Below are 22,005 nucleotides of genomic sequence, written 5' to 3' on the forward strand. Positions count from 1 at the left end.
TGTGCTAACACCATGATTGGTGAAAAGATTATAAATGAATGCCTTTGATATCTTCCCTCTTGAACCTCATAAAGGACTTTGATTTGCACCTCTCTAACAGACTCACACTAGTATATATAATTGCTATTTATGTTTGTATTTTGTTTCCCTCCTGGACTATAGCTCCAGGAAGACAGAGACTTTCTTATCTAAACTTCTTACCTCTCCCAGAAATAAGCCAGAGGTGCTTAAAAAAAGCACTTTTGGTCCTTAAAGAAAACTAATTGCATCTTAATCTTCATTAAAGGAGGCAAGGTATTCAAGTGTTAAGAGGTGTCCCACCATAATCTGTCTTGGTCATTTCACAAAAAGAAGAGGGAATACAATGGGGAAAAAGCTTACTATGGTCAGGCATTCAGCTGATACAAATAGAAGCCACACAGTCCCTACCTTCAAGGACCTTACTTTCCTATAGTGGAAGACTAGATGGTAAAATGGAATGATAACACAAAAAAAGGGGTGTGTATAGGCAAGAGTGCTGGACACAGAGTTATCACAAGAATAGTAATTGGAGTCATGTGGCAACTGATTTACGTGCCCTTTCCAGGAATGGTAATGTTGGTTTGATTATCTAGAATTGAAAGTGAGAATGAAGTGCAGCATGGGTCAGATGGTAGGCACCATATTTTGAGAAAGACATTAATAATCTAAGGAGTGTCCAGAAGAGGATGACTAAGATAGCGAAGGATGGCAAAGTTCTTGGCTGAAGGAACTGAGGACTTTTAATCTGGGAATTGCCTTTAAGTGTATTCTGAGTAGCTATATGGAAGAGGTATTTAGAGAAGGCATCAAACTGTATGTGAGAAAGGATTTCCTCTATGGCATACTTGACAAATAGATCCACAGGTTTTGATTAAAGACTTCAAGTAAGGATGGAAATTATTACCTCTCAAAGTAGCCCATTCCACTTTTAAACAATTTTAATTATTAGGAATTATTTTTCCTTTACATCAAGTCTAAAGGTGCTTTTTTGGTAACTTCTACCCATTGCTTTGCCCCCTAGGAAAAGCTAAAACAAGTCCAATCTTCTAAGTCTCTTCCAGTTGATCCTGACAGCTGTTAGTTCTAACTCCCTCTAGAATGCATTTGGTATATACTTATCTGTGTCTGTTCATGTGTTTGAATAGAATGTAAGCACCCTGAGGTGAGGAACTATTTATTTTTGCTTTTGTATCCCCATCATCTACAATAGCGTTTTAGCAGATGCTTAATAAATGTTTGGTGAATTAAACCAAATGGAATTCCAACTCTGAAATGCTGTGATTCTGTAATAAAATATTTGTTAATTTGAAAAAATCCTATAAACGCTATAAAAGTCTGCAAAAGCATTATGAAAGATAAAAAAAAATCTTGACAGTCAACTGAAAAGGGAAGAGAAAAGGAAAGTGGGGGGGGGAGGGAGGAGGAGAAATAAATCTGGCTTGATGTCTACCAGTGAGCACCTGCAGACATAGCTGGCAGATCCACCATGCCAAGGAGTATGTGAATAATTAGACAAATTACTTTTTAATTTTTTTTTTGTCATCAATGATAAAAAAGGCAGTCAAGAAATGTGAGTAAATTTTTTGTCCCCCACCAGAGTAGTTTGACATGAATAATGAAATCACAAAGTTGACAAAGATGTCAGCAGTTATTGATACCATAGTTCTGGGTCTATTCATGCATAGCTTGACCATAATACACTCTCCATAAATAAAAATACAATATAACAAATATTTTAAAGATGTGTATTGCAACCTAACCTGAAGAATAGATCCCCTCTATAAAGTCTCTGACAAGTGGTTATTCACCTACATGTGGAGATCTCTTTGCCTATTAAATTTCTTCCAATCCTTTAAAGTCTAACTCAAATGCTGCCTCCTCCATTAGCCATCATTGATTGTTAATAAGTTTTCCACTCAGACCTCACATTACACAGTCCTTCACAGTCTGTCTCTAGCCTACCATTCCAGACCTATTTCATCCCTTCTGAATTCCAGCCAAAATGTCCCACTCATTTCCAGAACTTGGCTTTCCATTTCCAGCTTTCAAGCCTTTGCATGGGCTGTTCTCCTTCCTCACCTCCTTAGATAATTTTTACTTCCTTCAAGGCTCAGCTCTGGTGCTCCCTCCAACAGGAACCCTTTCCTGGTCACCTCAATTGTCAGTACTCTCACCCTCCTCAACTGGTACTTATATGTGTAAATGTTATATTTTCTGCCAAGTCTCAGGTAGAAGAGAAACTCCTAGAAAGCAGGGTCTCTTTTTTCCCCTCTGTTTTGTATCCCCACTGCTTTATAGTGCTTTAAATCTAGGAAGTATTTAACAAATGCTGTTGAGGTTGAATTGAATACTTCTTTGTAACTCTTTAATGAACTTAACATATAATATCTTAATAAAATGCATTTTGTGTGTTTTGTCTTATCATTTTTAAAAATAAATTTTATTTATTTTTATTTTTTTGCAGGAGGAAGGTAGGGCAATTGGGGTTAAGTGACTTGCCCAAGGTCACACAGCTAGTTTTTTTTTTTTTTTTGCATTAAGTGTCTGAGGCTGGATTTGAACTCAGGTCCTCCTGACTTCAGGGCCGGTGCTCTATTCACTGCACCACCTAGCCACCCCTTGTCTTATCATTCTACTAGACTTTAAGTCCCATGAGAGCAGGGATAGAATATTATATAAATTGTATATTCTGCCCTGCACCCCACACCCAAGTGCCTAATATAATGCTCGGCTTAACAATTGCTTATCTTTCTATTGCGTGGGAAGTACCCACCATCACAAAGCAGCCCCACTCCATTGCTGGACAATTCTAGTTATTAGACAGTTTTTCCTTCTGCTGAGCCAAAGTGTTTCTGTAACATCTCAGGGTTGCTGGGTTTTGCACTAGAGGATCAAAGAGAGTAAAATTAATCCCTCCAAAAGTCAACTCAACAAATATTTATTAAATGTTAGCTGTAAATGGAACTCCATGCTGGGCACTGAGATAACATAAAGTTCAAATAAGACAGAGTTTCTATCTTCAGGGCTTAAAATCTAGGTGAGTGAAAAGAAACAGAGAAAGACTATATGTTACATGTTTGTTAGAGGATGAAAAAAAAATACGTCTCCTCTAAGTCTTCTCTTCTCCAGGTTAAACATCCCTAGCTCCTGTAACTGATCATTTTGTTATGTTTTTGGGCACCTTCAACCATACTAAATATCTTCTACTAAGAAAGTATATCTGTCTATATATCTATCTATATGCATATAGACATATATATATATGTATATATATATATATAGCCTGCATGAAATATCCCTTGCCTTGCTTTAGACATTACGCATTTCTTAATGAAGTCTAAGAATTTTTTATTATTTATAAAATCATGTAAAAACCAATCACCATTTAATCTTTACTATGTGGGAAAGAAACCAATTTCAAAACCAAACCACCACGCAGTTGGTCACATGCGTCCTTGTTGGAAATTACAGCATATTTAATGGATATGACCAGTGTGATTGTCCCTATAGATTAATTTCTCTTTGTAGAAAAAGTCAAAGATTAAGAAGCAACGCTACTATCATAGGACTGACTACTCAGTATTTAGAAAAACTACTACAAAATAGTCCCTTACTTCCCTATCTCTTTAACATTTTTCCTTTTCTAATCAAATTTTGGGATGAATTAGCAACAGCTGGGGCAAATCCCCCCACAAACTATGTCTACGTGCTAACTGTGCTAAATTCAAAAGAGGATTCTTCTAGTTCTCCAATTACATGCCCTCAAGTAACAATTCTCTTTTTTGCATTTAAAAAGAAGTATCCAGAGTCTAATAGGCCTACTAAAAAGGAGATATAGAGAAGATAAGTGAGATGGCCAAATTCTACCTTTCCTCTAGTTTTAGGGTAACTAAAACCTAAAGTGCTACATAATAGTCCACTGGCATAGTCATAATCAGTTACATTTCTATAGTCCTTACAATTTACAAAGAGAAAATATATTCTCAAAGTTGAACCTGGGACAGCATATACCAGACTTCATCTTCATCTAGTCAGAGCATAAGCACAGGAGGGGTTAGAAGCCACTCAACAAGGTATGACTCAGAACCACATACTACAAAGATGTTTTGCTTTGTTCTAATACCCTTTGTATGATAGGACATTTAGATTTCTAGGGAAAAACTCTTAGTTAGCCTGCATTTCAACCAGGGCTAGAGTTTGAACCTACTAGTGTATTTTAAAAAGTAATTGGAGGAATTTTTAATTAATGCCTACCACTAAAACTGCCCCAGGTTGAGGATAGATCTTAGTGGGTTCTGTGACAGCTTCATTTTTCCTTTCTTATGTCCTCTGCAAATATAAAAAAAGTAAGGCAGACAATCGAGGGGTTTGGAGGAAGTCTAGTCAGAAGAAAGGTCATCTTAGTGACTAAAATGTGCCTGATCTAGCTAGGAGAGAGAATCCTTTTCCATCTCTGCTGTTCACACTCCTAGACTTGAACCAAGTCTAAAACGTAAGTAGAACCGTACAGGCCAGGGAAGCCCAATCCCAGACATTGTTGTGCCAGTGTCCAAAGGCTTAGATCTAATGAAATTATTTGGAAAAGATATTTCCTGTCAGTTTTCAAATATCAGATCTGGAACCAAGACTGCAGCATAAGTAAAATTCCAGTACTTTGGCTGGCTGGATAATCACACAGTGACACAGGGAGAGTATTGGCTTCAGGCACATTTTGTTAGCCTACTGCTGGAGAGAATACAGCATAGGAGGGAATGAGCGATGATGTGTTCGACCTCTGGAAGCACCCAGAGGATGGTAGATTTGAAACAGTTATGAAGGAAATTATCTAACCTTACCTTCACAAAATTTATTTTCTTGGACAAGATTTACACATATGGTTAATAATTTTTTTTCTTTTGCCTTTTGTTTCGTATTGTCTGAAAACTGCTTGTTATTGACTTGAAGTAATAGAAAAGTGTAGTAGAAGTGGTGGGGAGTAAGAATGCATCTTCCTTTACCCCTACCCCAAACCAGATTCTCTCCCTCTCCCTTGACTTCCCCCCCCCCAGCCCCAGGCAGTGAAAAACAAAACAAAAGAATCCCAAACCAAACTACAAAAGCCAATGAGATGGAGAAGGATCCAGTTATAGATTGTTTCTAACCCAGTGGACAACAGATCTCAGGCAGGCAGACAGGCAGGTGGGCAATAACCCCTTACCAAAATGTGACCTAAGGTTCACTGACCTTGAAAGTTGCTGAAATGGGTCATATCCTACCATGCAGAGGTGGAATAGGGGCCCTAGCTCTTCCTCTTGAAGTCTCACTGCAACTCTGGAGTTCATACATTGGAAATACTCCTTGAAGTTAGCATCTCTCCCTCTGACTGGGTGTCTTTTCCCAGTATCTTCATTTAAGGAGGGTACCTGGGCTAATGATGACTCATTCCTCTTCACTCTGTGTTCTGTACTTCCTTTACTATTCCCTAGCACTAGCTAGCTTTTCCTCTTCTCCTCTCCCCTTTATTTTATGTGTTTATCTTCTGCCATTAGAATGTAAGCTCCTGGAGAGCAGGGACTCTCTGTTATTTTTATTCTGAGTGTTTAGTACAGTACTTGATCTTAAACCAAAATGTTTGCTGACTAATTGAATGTTTACCTTGGGGTCCCTTCCTGTAGTCTGGGTACACTGGACATGCCTCTGTCTGGGACATAGTAGGCAAAGGTTATTTATTGATGACTTCAGTTACTGTTGGTATGGCATGTCTAGACCCAAACTTTGCTCCCAATGTGGCCTGAAAAAATTGACCAAAAAGCAGTCTTAAAGGGGGCTGTTCCAGGTGCCATGCCATACCACTTTCTGATCATCAGTGGGCAAGAGCAACAAAATTCCCCATCTTTCTACGTAATTTGGATCCTACCAAAGACATATGAGAGGGCAGCAGCATGTGGACAGTTTGACCAAGCACAGCAAACCGACATTATTTACCAGTAATTTATATATGGCACATGAAACTTCCCAATGTTACTATTTTCACCTCCATATCGAGAAGTTTTATGCTACTAGTCTTTTCTACTGGTATAGTACTAGGAGCATCCTTCTTTGCTCATGTAGAGTCAGAAAAAAAAAGGATCAATGAAAGACCATTTTCATCTTTAAGAAATTCCTAGGACATTAGGAAGTGATGGAAGAAAAAAAAGAGCCCAAGTTGATAAAGACAAATGGAACATCCAGCTATGAAAGGACCAAAGGTATTCCAATCTTAAGTTTAATTTTCTTATCTCCATAAAATTTCCCTTAACACCTCAACTTATTCAGACAGTTCTAGGACCGCTGTACAGGAAAGAACTGTAGAGGACTTCTAACCCATCTTCCTCATTTTATAAATAAGGAAACTGAGTCTCAGAGAAATGGTTTGCACAGGATGACACAGCAAAGAGAGCCACAACCAGAATAAAACTAAGACCAAAACAGGGGCCAGAAAGTAAACCCCAAATCCAAGCAAAGGATAAAATCTGAGTGGATCAGAAAATCATGAGAACCAATAAATCTCAATGGGCCTTGATCAACAATTAATGTTATTAATATTATATATAATATATAAAATAATATTAATTAATGCTTACCTTGTGCCAAGCATTATTTTAAGGAGTGGTATGTTGTGCTAAGTGTTTGACTTTCTTGACTGCATCTAGTGTTTACTGCCAGGCATATCTTTTTTGCTATTGAAACAATACCTAGACCTATCTGCTTATCTGCACGTCTCTTGGTTCAGTTCCAACTGCCTTGTATATTGTGAGGTAGGTACTTCATAGAAACACTAAATATTACATCTAGAAGGGAACTTAGAACAGAAACTGACAAACATGGCCTCTAGAATATTAGGACACAGAATGGTGAATCTAAGAGGTGGCCTAGAGCAAAAGATGTTGGCACACAAAATGTCAGATCTTCCTTTAGAACATGGAATAGAGAATGTCAGTCCTGGGAAAGAGTTAAGGACACATTTTTGTTGTTCAGTTGTTTTTTGGTCATGTCTTACTCTTTTTGATCCCATTGGTGGTTTTCTTGGCAGAAATACTGGAGTCGTTTGTCATTTTCTTCTCCAGCTCATTTTACAGGTGAGCTAACTGAGGCAAACAGGGTTAAGTGACTTAGTCACATAGCAAGTGTCTGAGGTAGGATTTAAACTCAGGAGGACAAATCTTCCTGACACCAGGACTGGCACTCTATCCACAGTACCACAAAGTTCCCTTTTAAGAACAGTTGAGAGAACAATTTATGCCACAATTGGAACCTTAGAAATTCTTTAATTAAATCACGTTGTTTTACAGATTGAGAAGCTAAAGCACCAAGAGAAGAAAACTATTTATCCAAGGTAATCAACATCACCCCAATCCTAAGTGATAATGCTATGTCCTGTCTTCTAATAAGACCTATACTCAGTGTAGTGTTTCATAGCACATTTCATTAGACACATGTTATAAGTCAAGTGCATGAATAGTAGAATCTACAAAAGGGAAACTATTGATTGACAAGCTATGGCTACAGGGGTATAAGGACAGACAAGAGAAACTAAAAGGACATATTAGCACAGGAAATACTTGTTTCTTGTGTGTTTTGAAGTCTAGTAAGAGAAATGCAGGCCTTTAAAGGCATCTGTATCACTTGTAAATGATGGTGGTGGTTGATAATAATGTTTTGCATTTCTACAATGTTTTTAAAAACATTTTTTCAGAGAATTTTCACATTTTAACCTCATTTTCTCCTTGAAATATTCTTGTGAAATACATAGCCTAAAATTCCTAGAATAGGAGAAAGAACATTGGACTTAGAATAAGAAGATCTGCATAACTTTGGGAAGTAATTTTACCTCCTCCTGAGCCTCAGTTTCCTTATTTGTTAAATGGAGATAACACACGACATCCCTCACAGTTATATATTTAGAATACCTCAAAGCACTATAAAAATGTGAGTTGTTACTATTAAAATCCTTGTACATTTGTAAAAAATTTCTTTAAGTAGATGTTGCCTTAGAAGTCATCTTGTCCAAACCTTCAAATAGGAAAGGAACCCTTTTTGCACCATTTTTGATGAGTGATTATTTACCCACAGATACAGAGAGCTGGCTTTTCTACAAGGCATTTCATTCCACTATTGGGAACCTCTAATTTTAAGGAAATTTTCCTTATATTTAGCCAAAATCTGCCTCTCCGTAATCTTCAACTCTAGTTTCCCCCCTTAGGACAACATCACACCTTTTTTCTATGAGACAGTGCTTCAAATATGTATAGGCGACTACTGTGGCTCTCTTCATTTTTTTGTTTTCTCTTCTTGACGTGGTTATCTTTTGTCATCTTGGGAGCGTTCATCATCAGGCATAGTTTCTTGATGATCTTTGCAAGTGAGCTTGTTAAACTTCACTATTCTGGAATTTTTAAAATGAGTGGTAGACTGTCTCAGGAGAACAGCTAAAAGAAATTTAATGGTTGAATTAAGGGTTTTAGTCATAGTGTTGTTACTAGGCAAACTCCACATAAACTTGTGGGATCTGATCATCTAACACTGAATGGTTTGGGAGAGGTAGAAGTGGGTAGTTAGCATGAGGAGAAGACAAGAAGCAGCAGTAAGAAGAAAGGAAAAGATTTTGAGGAATAAACCCAAGTGTAAACAGGAGATCAAGGCTCAAAGGGCACTGTAGGGCAATTCTCAATTACTCATAAGGGGTGTAAGTGAATTAAAAGCCTCTTAAGAAAACAAAACTGTCCTCTTTCCACTCCAAATTGATACTTTTTTTTACTACTTTCCAAATTCAAGCAACAAATCGTTGAAATAAGATTTCCTTTTGCTCTACTAATTCTTGAATGGCCAAACTCTAAACTATATTACTGTAAGGACTGACTCATCTAAGTTACCCAGGAACAATAGCTTTATTAAGAAATTCTTTCATTTATCCTCACATAGGAAGGAATAATACTCCCCAGGCTTAATATGACTCCTAATTGAGTTTTAAAAAATGTATGTAATTCTTTATTCATCTGTGAAAGAAATCTTCCTTACTTTTTCCTATAAAAAATTATGGACTTATTTCCTCAGTATGAAATTGTGTAATTGAACTTCAGGAACACTAAAGAAATAACGTGAGAGTTATATTAAATACCACATTTTTAGGAAGTCACTTCTAAAAGTTCACCTTATAGCAATAGGGTCATAGTTCAGTTTCAGTTTAAACAAGTACCTAACAGTATAATGCTTACCTGAAATATTCGAAATTATTCAACTGAAAAATTAGGATATCATATATCAGAATATAGCCTTTCTGTTTTCTATTTTTTAAAAAATCTATTTCACAAAAATATTTCATGAGGTTTGTTTTGGCAAGGTACTTTTTGGTTGTGACCAGAAAAAAGCAGAGAAAATTTTCACCAGTATTGAGAGCAAATTATTTGAAAACTTGAGGTTCTCATAAAAGATTCAGTATCTGTCTGTTCTACAAATTGTAAAGATTTAATCCATATAGTGTAAATGGGTTAAAGTACTATGAGAGCCATCAATCTACTTATTGATATGAAAGTTCTTAGAAAGATTAAAAGGGAAAAAAGCATAGATTCTCCTTGGAGATTTTAAAGGGAAGAATAGGCAGCTACTTGCCCTGGCAAGGCAGAACTATATAGCACTCAAGCTAGAAAGAACTTCAGTGGCCCTCTGGTGAATCTCTCTTACTTTGCATTTGAGGAAACTGAGGCCCAAAGAAATTAAGGAATTTGCCCAACCCAGGTCCTTTGACCTCAGAACTAATGTCATTTTCACTGTACTAGATACTAGGAATGAAATAATGGTATGTTTACAGAAAAACCTACAAACCTAAGATTGTTATATAAAAGATGCAATAGTCATTAATGAGTTATATGTCTTTGATACCAGAAAATTGCTTATCTTGTTTCTGAATTTGATTCAACTTATATATCCTCATGAAACTAAAAAATGCCCTTTTTACCTATTCCTAACCATTGATCAAATCCCATCAACAGCTTTGCTATAGGCCACAAGAGCTCAATAGGCAGGAATAGGGAGAAGGGTAGGATCTGGTTACCACCTTCTCCTCCCTCCCCACCCCAAACATGTATTTCCATTAACTAATAGTTCATTCACATTGCCTCAGGTAGATTCCCTCCCCTTTTTTTTTTTTTTGACTTCTCATACTCTTTCACAAGACTTCTTAGTGAATGACAGAGCTGTGATTTATACCAGTTTTCAAAACCACTGTGAACTTCCCCTTCCTCCCACCTCTCTCCTACTCTGAAGCAACAGGAATATTTCAGTTACAGAATCACCCAACCCAAGAGTTTGAAGGAACCTGTACCTAACCAAGACTCCCCTCTACAACATCACTGGTTAGTGTTCATTTTGCCTCTGACTGAAGATCTCCAGTGATGGGCAACCCATTGTCTCCTAAGGCAACCCATAGTATTTTGGGTGAGCTTAAACAATTTAGGCAATTTTATCTTATATGGAGCCCAAACTAGCCTTTCTACATCTTCTTTTCAGTTTTCTTAGTTCTTCCTTCTGGGATCAAGGAGAACAAACTTAATCTATTTGGATGTTCTTTAAATACTGAAAGCAGCATTTATGGTGCTCCTAGGCCTTCTCTTATTTAGGCTAAACTTCCCCAATTTTTTTCAAATGATCATCCTATGGCATGGTTTTCAGTTAGCATTCCAGTCAACTGATTAAAGGGTTGTCTTGGAACATAGGGAAAAAATATTGGTTTCTTAGGTTTTTCTGGTTGGTTATTAGATAATTCGTTAACTTACTCTGCTTTTAATCTTCCCCCATCATCAAAATCCCTGCCTCCAAGAAACACTTAAAATGCTTTGATAGTTTCTCGTGTTGAAACATTAAGCATTATTACATTTATAGAATCTTGCACTTACCACATTGCTGCAGGTTCTGTATCGAATATTACGTCCTTCACAGCTTCTATATCAAAAAAAGAAGAAAAAATAATAATTATGTCTGTTCCAAACTTTGAAACCTTATAGCTGAAACCTTATATGATCATCAAAGTTCAATTCTATTTCTTATTAGTAATGAAACTATGGCCCAACTTTTTCTCAAAAAAGGATTTTTTTTTTTTTGCTTTTTGGAGGGGGGAAGGCAGGGCAACTGGGGCTAAGTGACTTGCCCAAGGTCACAGAGCCAGCAAGAATTAAGGATTTGAACCATGTTCTCCTGACTCCAGGGCTGGCATTCCATTTACTGTGCCACCTACCCGTCCCCAATAAGGATCTTTTTGTTACCAATGTAGTAGACTTCCCCTTTCAGAGACCTATTAACAAATATTAAAATGATCAGATTTAAACTAGATAATCCCAAACTGTTTATTACCTAAAATTATTCTAATCCCAAACCACACAATACTGGTGTTCATGGATAAAGAATACAGAGCTAGTGTGGAATAGTGTGAATAACATTGGACACAAAATTGAAAGACCTGGATTCAAATCCCAACTTTCCCACTTATCAACTATGGAATTTTGCTTTTTCATCTATGAAAAGAAGGCAATGGACTAGATGGCCAATCAGATTCTTGTTAGCTCTAATCGTCTAAATACAACGCCTGCGGCATCCTTACCAAATTGTGTGTCTATTAAAGATAATTAATACAACGTAGCAATTTGGAGGTGTGAAAATACACTTTAATTTACATTGATCTATAATTTCCCTGGCCTTCTTCCTTAGACAAGGCTTTTTGGATTCAACATATTTTTTCAGTTATTTTCACATATTTGAAGACCAAAAGTATTTTAGGATCAAATTAACATTGGAAAGACTAACTTAAAGAGATATTACATCTAGGTCTTGGTTAGTATGATAATAAATCCCATGAAGTAGCTGTATGTATTTTAATTCACATTATTCAAAGTTATAATTGTGTAAAATATGGTAACCAGTTCTAGCCCAGTAGAAATATGCAGTGCATATTCAAATAATGTGATCACCTCCATGAAATTCATTATTTAGAACTAATTGGGACCAATCTATTCCTTTGCCAGAGTAGGGGCTCATACTAAGATTTCATTGCTACTATAATTCTATTTACTCCCAAAATATTTATAATACATGCTTAGGAATCTTTGTCACCTAAGAAAAAAAGACATACTAGAGCAAAGTTTTCTACGAAGCACCTTTCTTTTCAATGAATCTTATTTTCCTTTTGATTTCATTATAAAATTGGAGAGGTGTTACATGGAAAGAATTGTCAGAACATATACTTACCAATATTAAATAATACAACATATATTTAAAAAAAACTACACTTAAAAACAGTCTTGTGAAGAAATCGTATGTGGTAATACTTAAAACATTAACACTGCTATTATGGTATATTGAAAGTAAGTAACATTTTTTTAAAATATGGGAAGTGACTATATCATCCAATCTTATTCAACAAGCATTTATTAACTACCTGCACAGGAATTATAAGGTTTTCAATCTGGAAGAAATCTTAGAGTTGATCTAGTCCAACCATCTCATTTTATAGATGAAAACACTGAGACCCAAAGAAAGTAAGCAACCTGACCAAGGATATTAGGCACTTTGATAGCATGATCATTATCTATCCATTCCATTCTATCTTCCATCTTCTAACTGTTAAGTTGCCAATCTCTAAATTTTTAACAATGCTGCTAAATTTTTTCACCAATCTCAGAGTCTTAGCATTAACTTCATAGCCAAGGCAATTATTTTATCTTTTGTACAATTACATTTATTGGCCCTTTCTAAAACTTTTTCAACTGATATCACCTATGGAGTGCATTTACATATCCCTGGATAATAGATCATAACTACATATATCACTAAGGACCGAAATATTTCATCCCTGCTTAGCAATGGCCGTTTGCCATAATGTCTGCTAGGATACAGCAGTGTCCAACAACTAACATCTGATAATGATCAGCAAATTATTAAAGTTTGCCTGTAAATGTACCATTCTGCTGAGAATCTAGTGTTTTGTTTATTTAGTTGAAAGCTGGTGTCCTCATTACTGGATGTTAGTTCAGCAAAACAGCATTTGTTGAGTATGGCAAAGGGCTCATCATAGGACTGTGGGCCACAAGAGGTTATTTTCAAGTCATCTAACAATGGGACAAGTGACAAAATAAAGTATGAGATGCTTCAGTAATAAATCTGGTGAGAGAAATGAGGGCTCTTGTTTACCATGAATCTCTATTTTAATTAATGACTTACTGAAGTCTAGAATTTGGTTAAGTATATTTATAAAAAGTGAGGGGTTCCTATACAGATAGTCTCCATGTGGCAAAGAACAAAGGGCTTTTGTCTTATTATTTAAAAAAAAGATATTAATATTTATTGATGAAATTCCCATGTCCTAATTGTATAACTTAATAGAGTCCATCATTTTACAAAATACTGATTTTGTTAAAATGGAATAAACATTTCACTAAAATTAACAGGGTGACTATTCTAAAATGATGACTGCACTCTGGCCAAGTCTGAAGTATTAAATTCAGAGAATTATTGATTTATCTGGGCACGAAAGACTCATCTGAGAATTAAATGGTGAAAAAATCATTTATTTTTACACTTCATTAATATAAAACAGCCAAATAGTTTCCTTCACATTTAAACAAAATAAAATTCACCTCAGGGAATGAAAACAAACACTGGAAATCTCAGCACTCAAATCACTCTGGAGTTGTTATGGAGCATTCAAAATGGAGGATCTAAGTGACTGTGCCTTCCATTCCTTAACTATACAGTTGTGACAGGGAAGGTATCTCCTGGTGTAGATACATAGAATTAGAGACTGACCAGTTCAGTTATGACAGAAAAGTGAATATATCTAGCACAAAAGTTTTCATGAAAATTAATTTTTAGTTTGGTTTATCATATTGACTCTTCCTGGTAGTCAGTATTTAATCCTAACCAGTTCCTCATCCCCTCAAAAAAGGAAATAACCTTTTTATATGTAGTATGGCAGTCTTCTTTAAGCAGATATCATAGTGTATAACACTTATAACAAAGCTGAGGTAAGCTGGAGGCACAATTTCTTTGTCCAGTCCCTCATTAGCACAGATCAAACTGTACCACTTCTCTCACTTCTCAAAATCCTGATGTTATCTCAGTTTCAATTATTAAAACTTACCAACCTTGGAACAGATAAATTGCTATGGAAAATTTAAAGTTCTTTTTTTCCAAGCTCTTTGGTTGGCTTTCGTTCCTCCCCTTCCCCCCAATTCCTATTATCTAATTCTTTAAAAGGGAGAGGATGACTCATGTTTAGCCCTTATTATGAATAAATAAACTCTCTTTGATAATTCAAGTACCTTAGGCTACTTCTACTTATACATTTTTCCTTGCTGAAAGAGCAGCTCTCTTTGAACAAATGCATCCTTCTGAAGGTGGAGCCAGACCTACCCCTAGTAAGGGGACATGGGACTGTGTAACCTAAAACCAGAGGGCTCTCCAGAACAGCACCATTTGTATTCAGCTCCTATAAAGATCCAGACACTTACCTTTGGACTATAAAAAAACCAGAGGAGTGTTAAGTAAAAACAGGTTACTGCTCTGGATTGGTCTTGATTTTCAAATATGGGATCACGGGCAAAGAATTTTGAAATAGGAGAATCCATGTGCTTATATATCTTACCCCCCCCCCCAAAAAAAAAAAAAACAACCCTTTTAGTCATTCAAAAGGAAAGAATGAGCACTTTACGAGAGAGGAGGCATAAAACCATCTTAGAGATTCAAGCCAGAAGGACCCCAGGCCATTTAGACTATTGGTCCTAAAATGACCATGGATTAAAGATGACAAGCAAATTTACAGCCAGAGCAGGGATTTCATCTAGCTTTTGAATAACGATTTTTTCTTCATCCCTTTATATAAGCATTTGAATTTTTAGCAGATTTATACAGCCAGAGGTTGCCCAAAGAAACTACTTATAAAACCCCCACATTTGTGAGGTTTTTCTTAAAGGTATTAGGAAGATCTGAGAATCTTGTACCTGTCTGTGGAGTTTTCTGATTAAGGTTGTTTTCATCTTTTACAAGTCAAAACATCAATGTAAGCTTTTTTTTTTTTTAAGTTCATACTGTTGTATTAGTCTGAATAGTCAAAACTGAACAACACAGAAGTGAGTATAAATGTGTATGGAAATGGAAGCATACATATGCCTAGACAGCTCCATCTGAGAGGTTCATTTAACTGAACAAGAATTTATTGTCTAGTACATTGTAAGAACTAGATGCTGAGGATATAAAGACATAAGTGAAACAGTCTCTTTCTTCAAGGATTCACATTGTATCATGGCAAACAACAGGTATATAGAATGTTAAATGAAAAATATATACAAATGAATTTCTAGGGAAGCTGCAGATTAGGGTGGAAGTCCTGGAGAAAGTGGCGCCTGATCTGAGCTTTGTAGACCCCAAGAAATCTATGCAATAGAGTTCTATTAAAGTTGCACATTAGCTAGCTCCATAAAGATAATTATAGTGATGTCATTTTGGTCTTCTTTGAGTGTGAGGGACAAGAACTATATAAAAACAATGATCCGTGAACAAGGTACTTATTTGTGGTAGATAGTTTGTTTAAAGGGTAGTTTTGTTACATGCTATTTCTACATCCCTTTTTGCTCCTACTACTCTATGATCAGGGCACCTAGGTGGAACAGTGGATAGAGTGCCAGGCCTAAAGTCAGGAAAACTTATCTTCATGAGTTCAAATCTGGCCTCAGATACTTACTAGCTGTTTGACTGTGAGTAAGTCACTTAACCCTGTTCCTCAGGTCCTTGTCTATAAAATGATCTGGAAAAGGAAATGGCGAACTACTCCAGTATCTTTGCCAAGAAAACCTCAAATGGGGTTACAAAGAATTAGATATGACTGAAATGACTGAACAAGTCTATAATCTACTTGGGACCAATATTTACTTTTTCTCTATTCACTCCATCTTCTGCACATATACTCCATGTGTGAAACAGCCCCCCTTCCATTCATCTGTGACTGTTCTTTCCCTTTTTTTTCAAATATTAAGAAAATACTGCTTAGATGAAAACTTCCTCATCTAAGGTAAGTCTGATGCCAAGTATACTATACTATCAGTAAATTCTATTCCCCTCCCTTCTAAAATTCGGAGGACTACTCTTTTTAGAATCTTTGCCATACTACTATATATATTCATATTTGGTAATGCTTCTTGAAATATTCAGCACCTGTGTCCAGTAAATGCTTTATTATGAATAGATGACTGATTACTTTGAGAGTAATCCGTACCAAATACATATCTACAAAATTTCTGATGTATAAACTGAAACGTGAATTTTATAGTTTATTTCAGGGTTTTTTTTTTTCTGTCTACCAGTGATTCACCATTCATTTTCAGTTAATCAGGCCAATAACTGCTATCACACTGCTATATCATGTCCAAATCATGAAAATTCTTAAGTGGCAGCCAGGAGATAGTAGAAAGAATGCTTGACTTGGAATCAGAAATCCTGGGGTTCAAATTCTGGTTTTGACACTTCAGTAGTGTGACTGTGGGCAATCCATTTAACCTTTGAGCCTCATCTGTAAAATGGAGATGATAACACCCATGCTAGCTACCTCATAGGACTGTCATGAAAAAAATGATTTTTAACTCTTAAAAGTACTTGCAGTTATTGATATTAAATCAAATATTCCCTCAAAGTACATATCCCACAAAACATGCAACTGAAAATTAGCTATAAAATAAGGAAGGGCCACAATACTCTATTGTGGTTTCACTCCAAATATAATAACTTACAAAAAACATATACAAAACATATCTTTTACTCAAGCATGCAATCAAAAAGTCCCATAATCCCACTGCAGGACTCCTATGAGTTCTCTACTGCCTCTTTAGCATGTGAGATATCACGTGGTTCAAACAGATTAGTGCTAGGGGAGAAATTTATTCTTCTCTTGGTAGATAGATATGCAAGCCAAACTATTATGACAACTTGATAAATGTAGCTTTTGAAAATGCTTTCTGTTGTAATAATACAACAAACAACAAGAAGGCAAAATGCCAAACACCATCAATCAACGTGGGAACTGGCTGGGAAAAAAAAAAACCCACAATCACAGTGTCACACTGAATCTTTGAACTTGCCAGAGGTCCAAACCTTGGCTAATGAGCCAAAGTAAGAGTCAGGCTTACAGATTTAGCTTCTAAGCAGTTTTAAAACAACTTCTAGGGGCAAAGGGGTGATACTTAAACACGGCGCCACAAGTAGTGAGTTCCTCTTGAGTTTATTTCTTTAGCATTAAATAACACTTATGTGACCTCATTTGTATGTCTCAATACTTCTATGATACACTGAATTGTTATTGTAAAGTTGATCCAAATACTGTGCCCCAATGGAAACTTATTTACTAACACTGCAATTGTCCTATGCATACATTGAACTTCAAGGCCACTCTTAATGTATGTAGAAAGTGGATAGGTATAGGGAGGAAATTCCTGGAATATGCTTCTTCTGTTCTTGTCAGAGACATTAGAAGCAAGAGAAGTGAAGCTGGATTTCTTAATGTATTCAGACAACCCTTGTTAATAGCTTAGAGCCTGAGCCAGGTTAATTGGCAATATTTTCATCTACAGAATATATATATATGCTGTAACAGTGCCTGGAACACAGTGGGCACTTAATATATGTTTTTTGATTGCTTGGTACCTTTTTTTTTTTAAGCAATTGGGGTTAAGTAACTTGCTCAAGGTTACACGGCCAGTTATTTCTGTGCTTGGTACCTTTAACACTTCTTTTGTGAGCTCTCGGGTGTTCTACTGCCTGTTGTAAACTTTCAGTATGATCTAAACTCCTGATAGAAGAGAAATCCTTCTGAATGATGCACTTGGATCCTGGCTCTCCTAAGGTGACAATAACATTGAGTAAGACTATTTCTCAATGGTACATTTTTTAGCATAAGCAGTGCTACTAAATCTTGCAGGAAGAAGATAAATCTCTGCTTAGCTGTATGTAGCATTTTTTCCCCCAAACAATTATGGCTTCATATCCCTTGGCTGTCTTAAAAGGACAATTTGCTGCAACAGCAAAGTCTTCACAAATAGAAGATAAAACCATAAAAAGGAAGATAGTTTCTACAGTCACAAGCAAAGAAGGATAGAGTTTATCGCCAGAATTCTCAAGGAGTCCCCAAATGCTCTGATTATACAATCAGAGTTAGCAAGAATTTACCAAGCACCTTTGCTATGCTCCTAAGAACTCTGGGGAATAAAGATGTATAAAATATGGATCCTACCCTCAAGGAACTTACAGTCTAGTTGAGGAGACAAGGGCCACAGGAACACAGGATCATAAGATTTAGAGAAATAATGGATTTTAGGGAACAACTATTTCCAAATCCTTATTTGAGAGATGAGAAAATCAGGGCTCAGACATCCTGAAGATCACAGAAGTAAGTAACTGTGCCAGGATTAGAACCCCTGTCCTTTTGTTTCAAATAAAAACTCAGATTTATATAATGCTTTAAAGTACATGAAATACTCTTTATAACAGCTCTTTAATAAGAGAGGTAGCATGAGTTATATTAGAAACATTTTATAGATTAATGAGATGAGGCTTGGTGATGTCAAGTCACTTTCTCCATCAAGTATCAGAGTAAGATATGACTTCAAATCTTCTCTGTTAAAAATGTCACCTTCCTTAGACATATAGATGTTTTAAATAGTTATAGAGCAGTAAAAGACCATTTAGTATGTGGTCAAGGGCCATAGATTGTGATGTCAGGAGTTAAGCAAAGGTAGAAGATGGAGTAGTATAGGTATCATATGTGTCTGTGTCAGAGCCATTCAATCCCATTCTACCAATCCCTACATCTCCATTCAGTTTTGCCAAAGGACTTAGGTTATATGGCATTTGTTGTTGTTTAATTATTTCAGTCATGTCCAACTATTTGTAACCCAATTTGGGGGTTTTCTTTGGCAAAGATACTACAGTAGTTTGCCATTTACTTTTCCAGCTCATTTTATAGATAAGGAAAACAAGGCAAAAGGGTTAAGAGACTTGTCCAGCATCACACAACTTGGTCAATGTCTAAGGCTGGATTTGAATTCATGAAGGTGCTATGTCCTGATTCCAAGCCCAGTGCTCTATCCATTATGATGCCTACCTGCATAGTAACAACTACCTTGAGAGTGAAATGGGGATTTAGGAGAATAGGATAGAACTGGAGATTTTCCTTTGTTATTAATTCCATCTCTCCCACTATGTAAGGCATTGTAACAGGTGTCATGATGAATAAGTTTCTTTTTAAAATGTAAAGAACTTTTAGCCCCATCTTTCTGCTATTACTTCATTATAGATCATCTGGTATTTTTATAATCATGGCATTTCATAGTTGGAAGGTACTGCAGCAACCTTCTAGCTCAGGTTATACTCCCTTAAAAATCTGCTGTGTAACAAGCCCAACAAGTGTCATCAGACCTGTGTTTGAAGACCATAGATGAGGAGGAACCCACTTGCCCTGAAGCTAGCTTCATTCTACTTTGCCAAAGTTCTAGTAATTCGAAAGGTTTCTGTACCTCAAGCCTAAGTTTGCCTCTCAGCAATTTCTTTATTTTTTTTTTTAAAGCAATTGGGGTTAAGTAACTTGCTCAGAGTTACACGGCCAGTTATTTCTGGGTGTGGTGCTAAGTATCTGAGCCCGGATTCGATCCCCAGGTCATCCCAACACTGGGGCTGGTGATGCTCTTACTCATTGAGCCACCTGGCCTCCCCTCCTCTCAGCAATTTCTACCTGTTGAGGCTGTTTCTGTCTTCTGGTGCCAAAGAGAACCAACCCATCTACTCCATCATTCACAGGCCTGACCTTGAAATACTTGAAAATGGCCATCACGTCCTTTTACCCAAGTCTTCTCTATTTAAGGCTTAACATCACCAGTTTTTTCAACTGATGCTTACAAGACATGGACTTGAGGCCCTTGACTATTCACTTAAAATCCATTTCTGTAGCAAGTTGGTGCTATACATTTTTTTTTTAACTAAGAGTTTATGATGGATCCTAGGTTGAGAGTCAGATGATCTGGGTTCAAATCTGTGCTCTGTCATTAACTTCCTGAGTGATTTCTGGGCTTTATTTTTTTCATTTGTAAAAGAAGAGGGTTGGACTAGATCAGAGGTGTCCAACATGCTGCCCACAGGCCTGAACATAGCCTATGATACTCTGCAGTGCAGCTGAATTAGAATGAAATGCAATGGGGGGAAAATTTAACAAAAATAAAGTACAATAAAAATAGATAATATTACATTTTAAAACTAAGTCAAGATGTAGGCTGCAGGGAGGATTAGCAGCCCCCATTTCTATTTGAGTTTGATGTCACTGGATCAGATAACTATTAAAGCTGCTTTTATCACTATCTTGTCCTTTACATAGATATTAAAGGAAAGAAAAGTCTGTGCATACCTGTTCATTTCCTACTATTCCCTCTTCCATCTTGGTCTCATTCATCATTGCCTTCTCTGAGAGATGAGAAAGGATAGAAGTCTCTTGCTTCAGATTGATAAATTATGCACACAAGGATTTTATAATATTGTAGTTCCGTGTTTTCAATTATGTCTGACTCTTTGTGATCCCATTTAGTGTTTTCTTGCCAGAGATACTAGAATGGTTTGCCATTTCCTTCTCCAACTCATTTTATAGATGGGGAAACTGAGGGTTAACTGACTTGCCCAGAGTTACACAGCTATTAAGTGTTTGAGGCTGGATTTGAACTCAGGTATTCCTGATGCCAGGCCTGGCACTCTATCCACCACACCACTCAGCTGCCCACAAAACATCCTGGTTGTAAATATTATTGACAGTAGACAAATGAGGTAGAGAATGAAAATAAATGGGTTTTAGGAAACTAGACTCAATGTTTCCATTTTTTCAACGAGCAAAAAATATATATTACAACTTAAGCTTCTCCAGGAATGTCACCCAATACAAACTCAGAGTTGAAAACTGATGTACTACTTTGGCCAGAGATGAAAATTTTTCCTCTAATCCTTCTATCTGAAGCAGATGTCTATTAAAAAATGTAATCTTAGAAGACCGTAGTATTTTCTCTAAAGCTACTGGGATAGGCAATAGATTTCAGCTCTTTGTGGCCAGGGACTTCTATAGCATATCACGTGGGCAGAATGTGTAAAGAAGTATGTGGATTAGTATGCTTATTCATACCCTTGCATAAAGATAAGAATAAATTGTTAAAGTTTTTATCAATATGTTCTGGATCAGTATCATCTATTTTTTCAGATATCTCTCCCTCACACATTCCCGAAAGCCACCTTCCATATAATATCTAAACAATTTTAGGACTTGAAGGGACCTTAAAAAAATCTAGCTCAATACCCTCATTTTACAAGTGAGGAAACTGAGGCTCAGAAAATGTACCATAGGGAGATGATTAAATAGATCTGCTATGGGAGTTTGGAATGTGTATTTATATACTTCTAGTGATCTTCAGCAGTATAACATCAGGCACATACAGAATCCATTTGGGGTTCTGTAATGTTACCCTTTTGCCTCTGGGTAAGGCAAAGAAGCTAACTACCCTGAACTAACACAAGCTACACATATGCAGAGTTCTGTGGTCAATAATGTATGAATTATGAATGCTAATAAGACATCTCAAGGTCATTAGGAAGTGGTAAGATACCAAACAGACAATCTGAGTGTTGAATAAAGTTAAAAGACCTAGGGAAAATCCCATAGGACATTTGCTAGGCCCCTCTGGAGGATTAATGGGAGGAAGTAAATGGATGAGTCACACATAGGATGAGAAAGCCTGGATCGCTTGCAATTTGCACCACTGGAGGCAATCCTCATGTCCACCAGATTAGAGTCACCTTAAAGTACTGGGGTATATTGGAAGAGATGACTTCTCATTCTATATGTTACAATTATTTGGAAAACACAATGGATTCAGTCTGTAATTGACACTCATCAAATATATCTAA

At 36.5% G+C, this 22,005-nt stretch overlaps 1 protein-coding gene across 3 annotated transcripts in view; it reads right to left on the minus strand.

Annotated features, from left to right (window-relative positions):
* Positions 1-22,005, minus strand: part of ADAMTSL1 (ADAMTS like 1) — a 1,086,428-nt gene that overhangs the window by 335,962 nt on the left and 728,461 nt on the right. For all 3 annotated transcript variants that reach the window (XM_069090660.1, XM_069090659.1, XM_069090661.1), the window contains one exon: positions 10,932-10,977. In XM_069090660.1, coding sequence (XP_068946761.1) covers positions 10,932-10,977 — 46 coding nt within the window. The remainder of the gene's footprint in view (positions 1-10,931; positions 10,978-22,005) is intronic.

The sequence above is a fragment of the Petaurus breviceps genome, unplaced genomic scaffold, assembly GCF_028583685.1.
Source record: "Petaurus breviceps papuanus isolate PSGF00001 unplaced genomic scaffold, PetGlider_PUasm1.0 187, whole genome shotgun sequence".
NCBI lineage: Eukaryota > Metazoa > Chordata > Mammalia > Diprotodontia > Petauridae > Petaurus > Petaurus breviceps.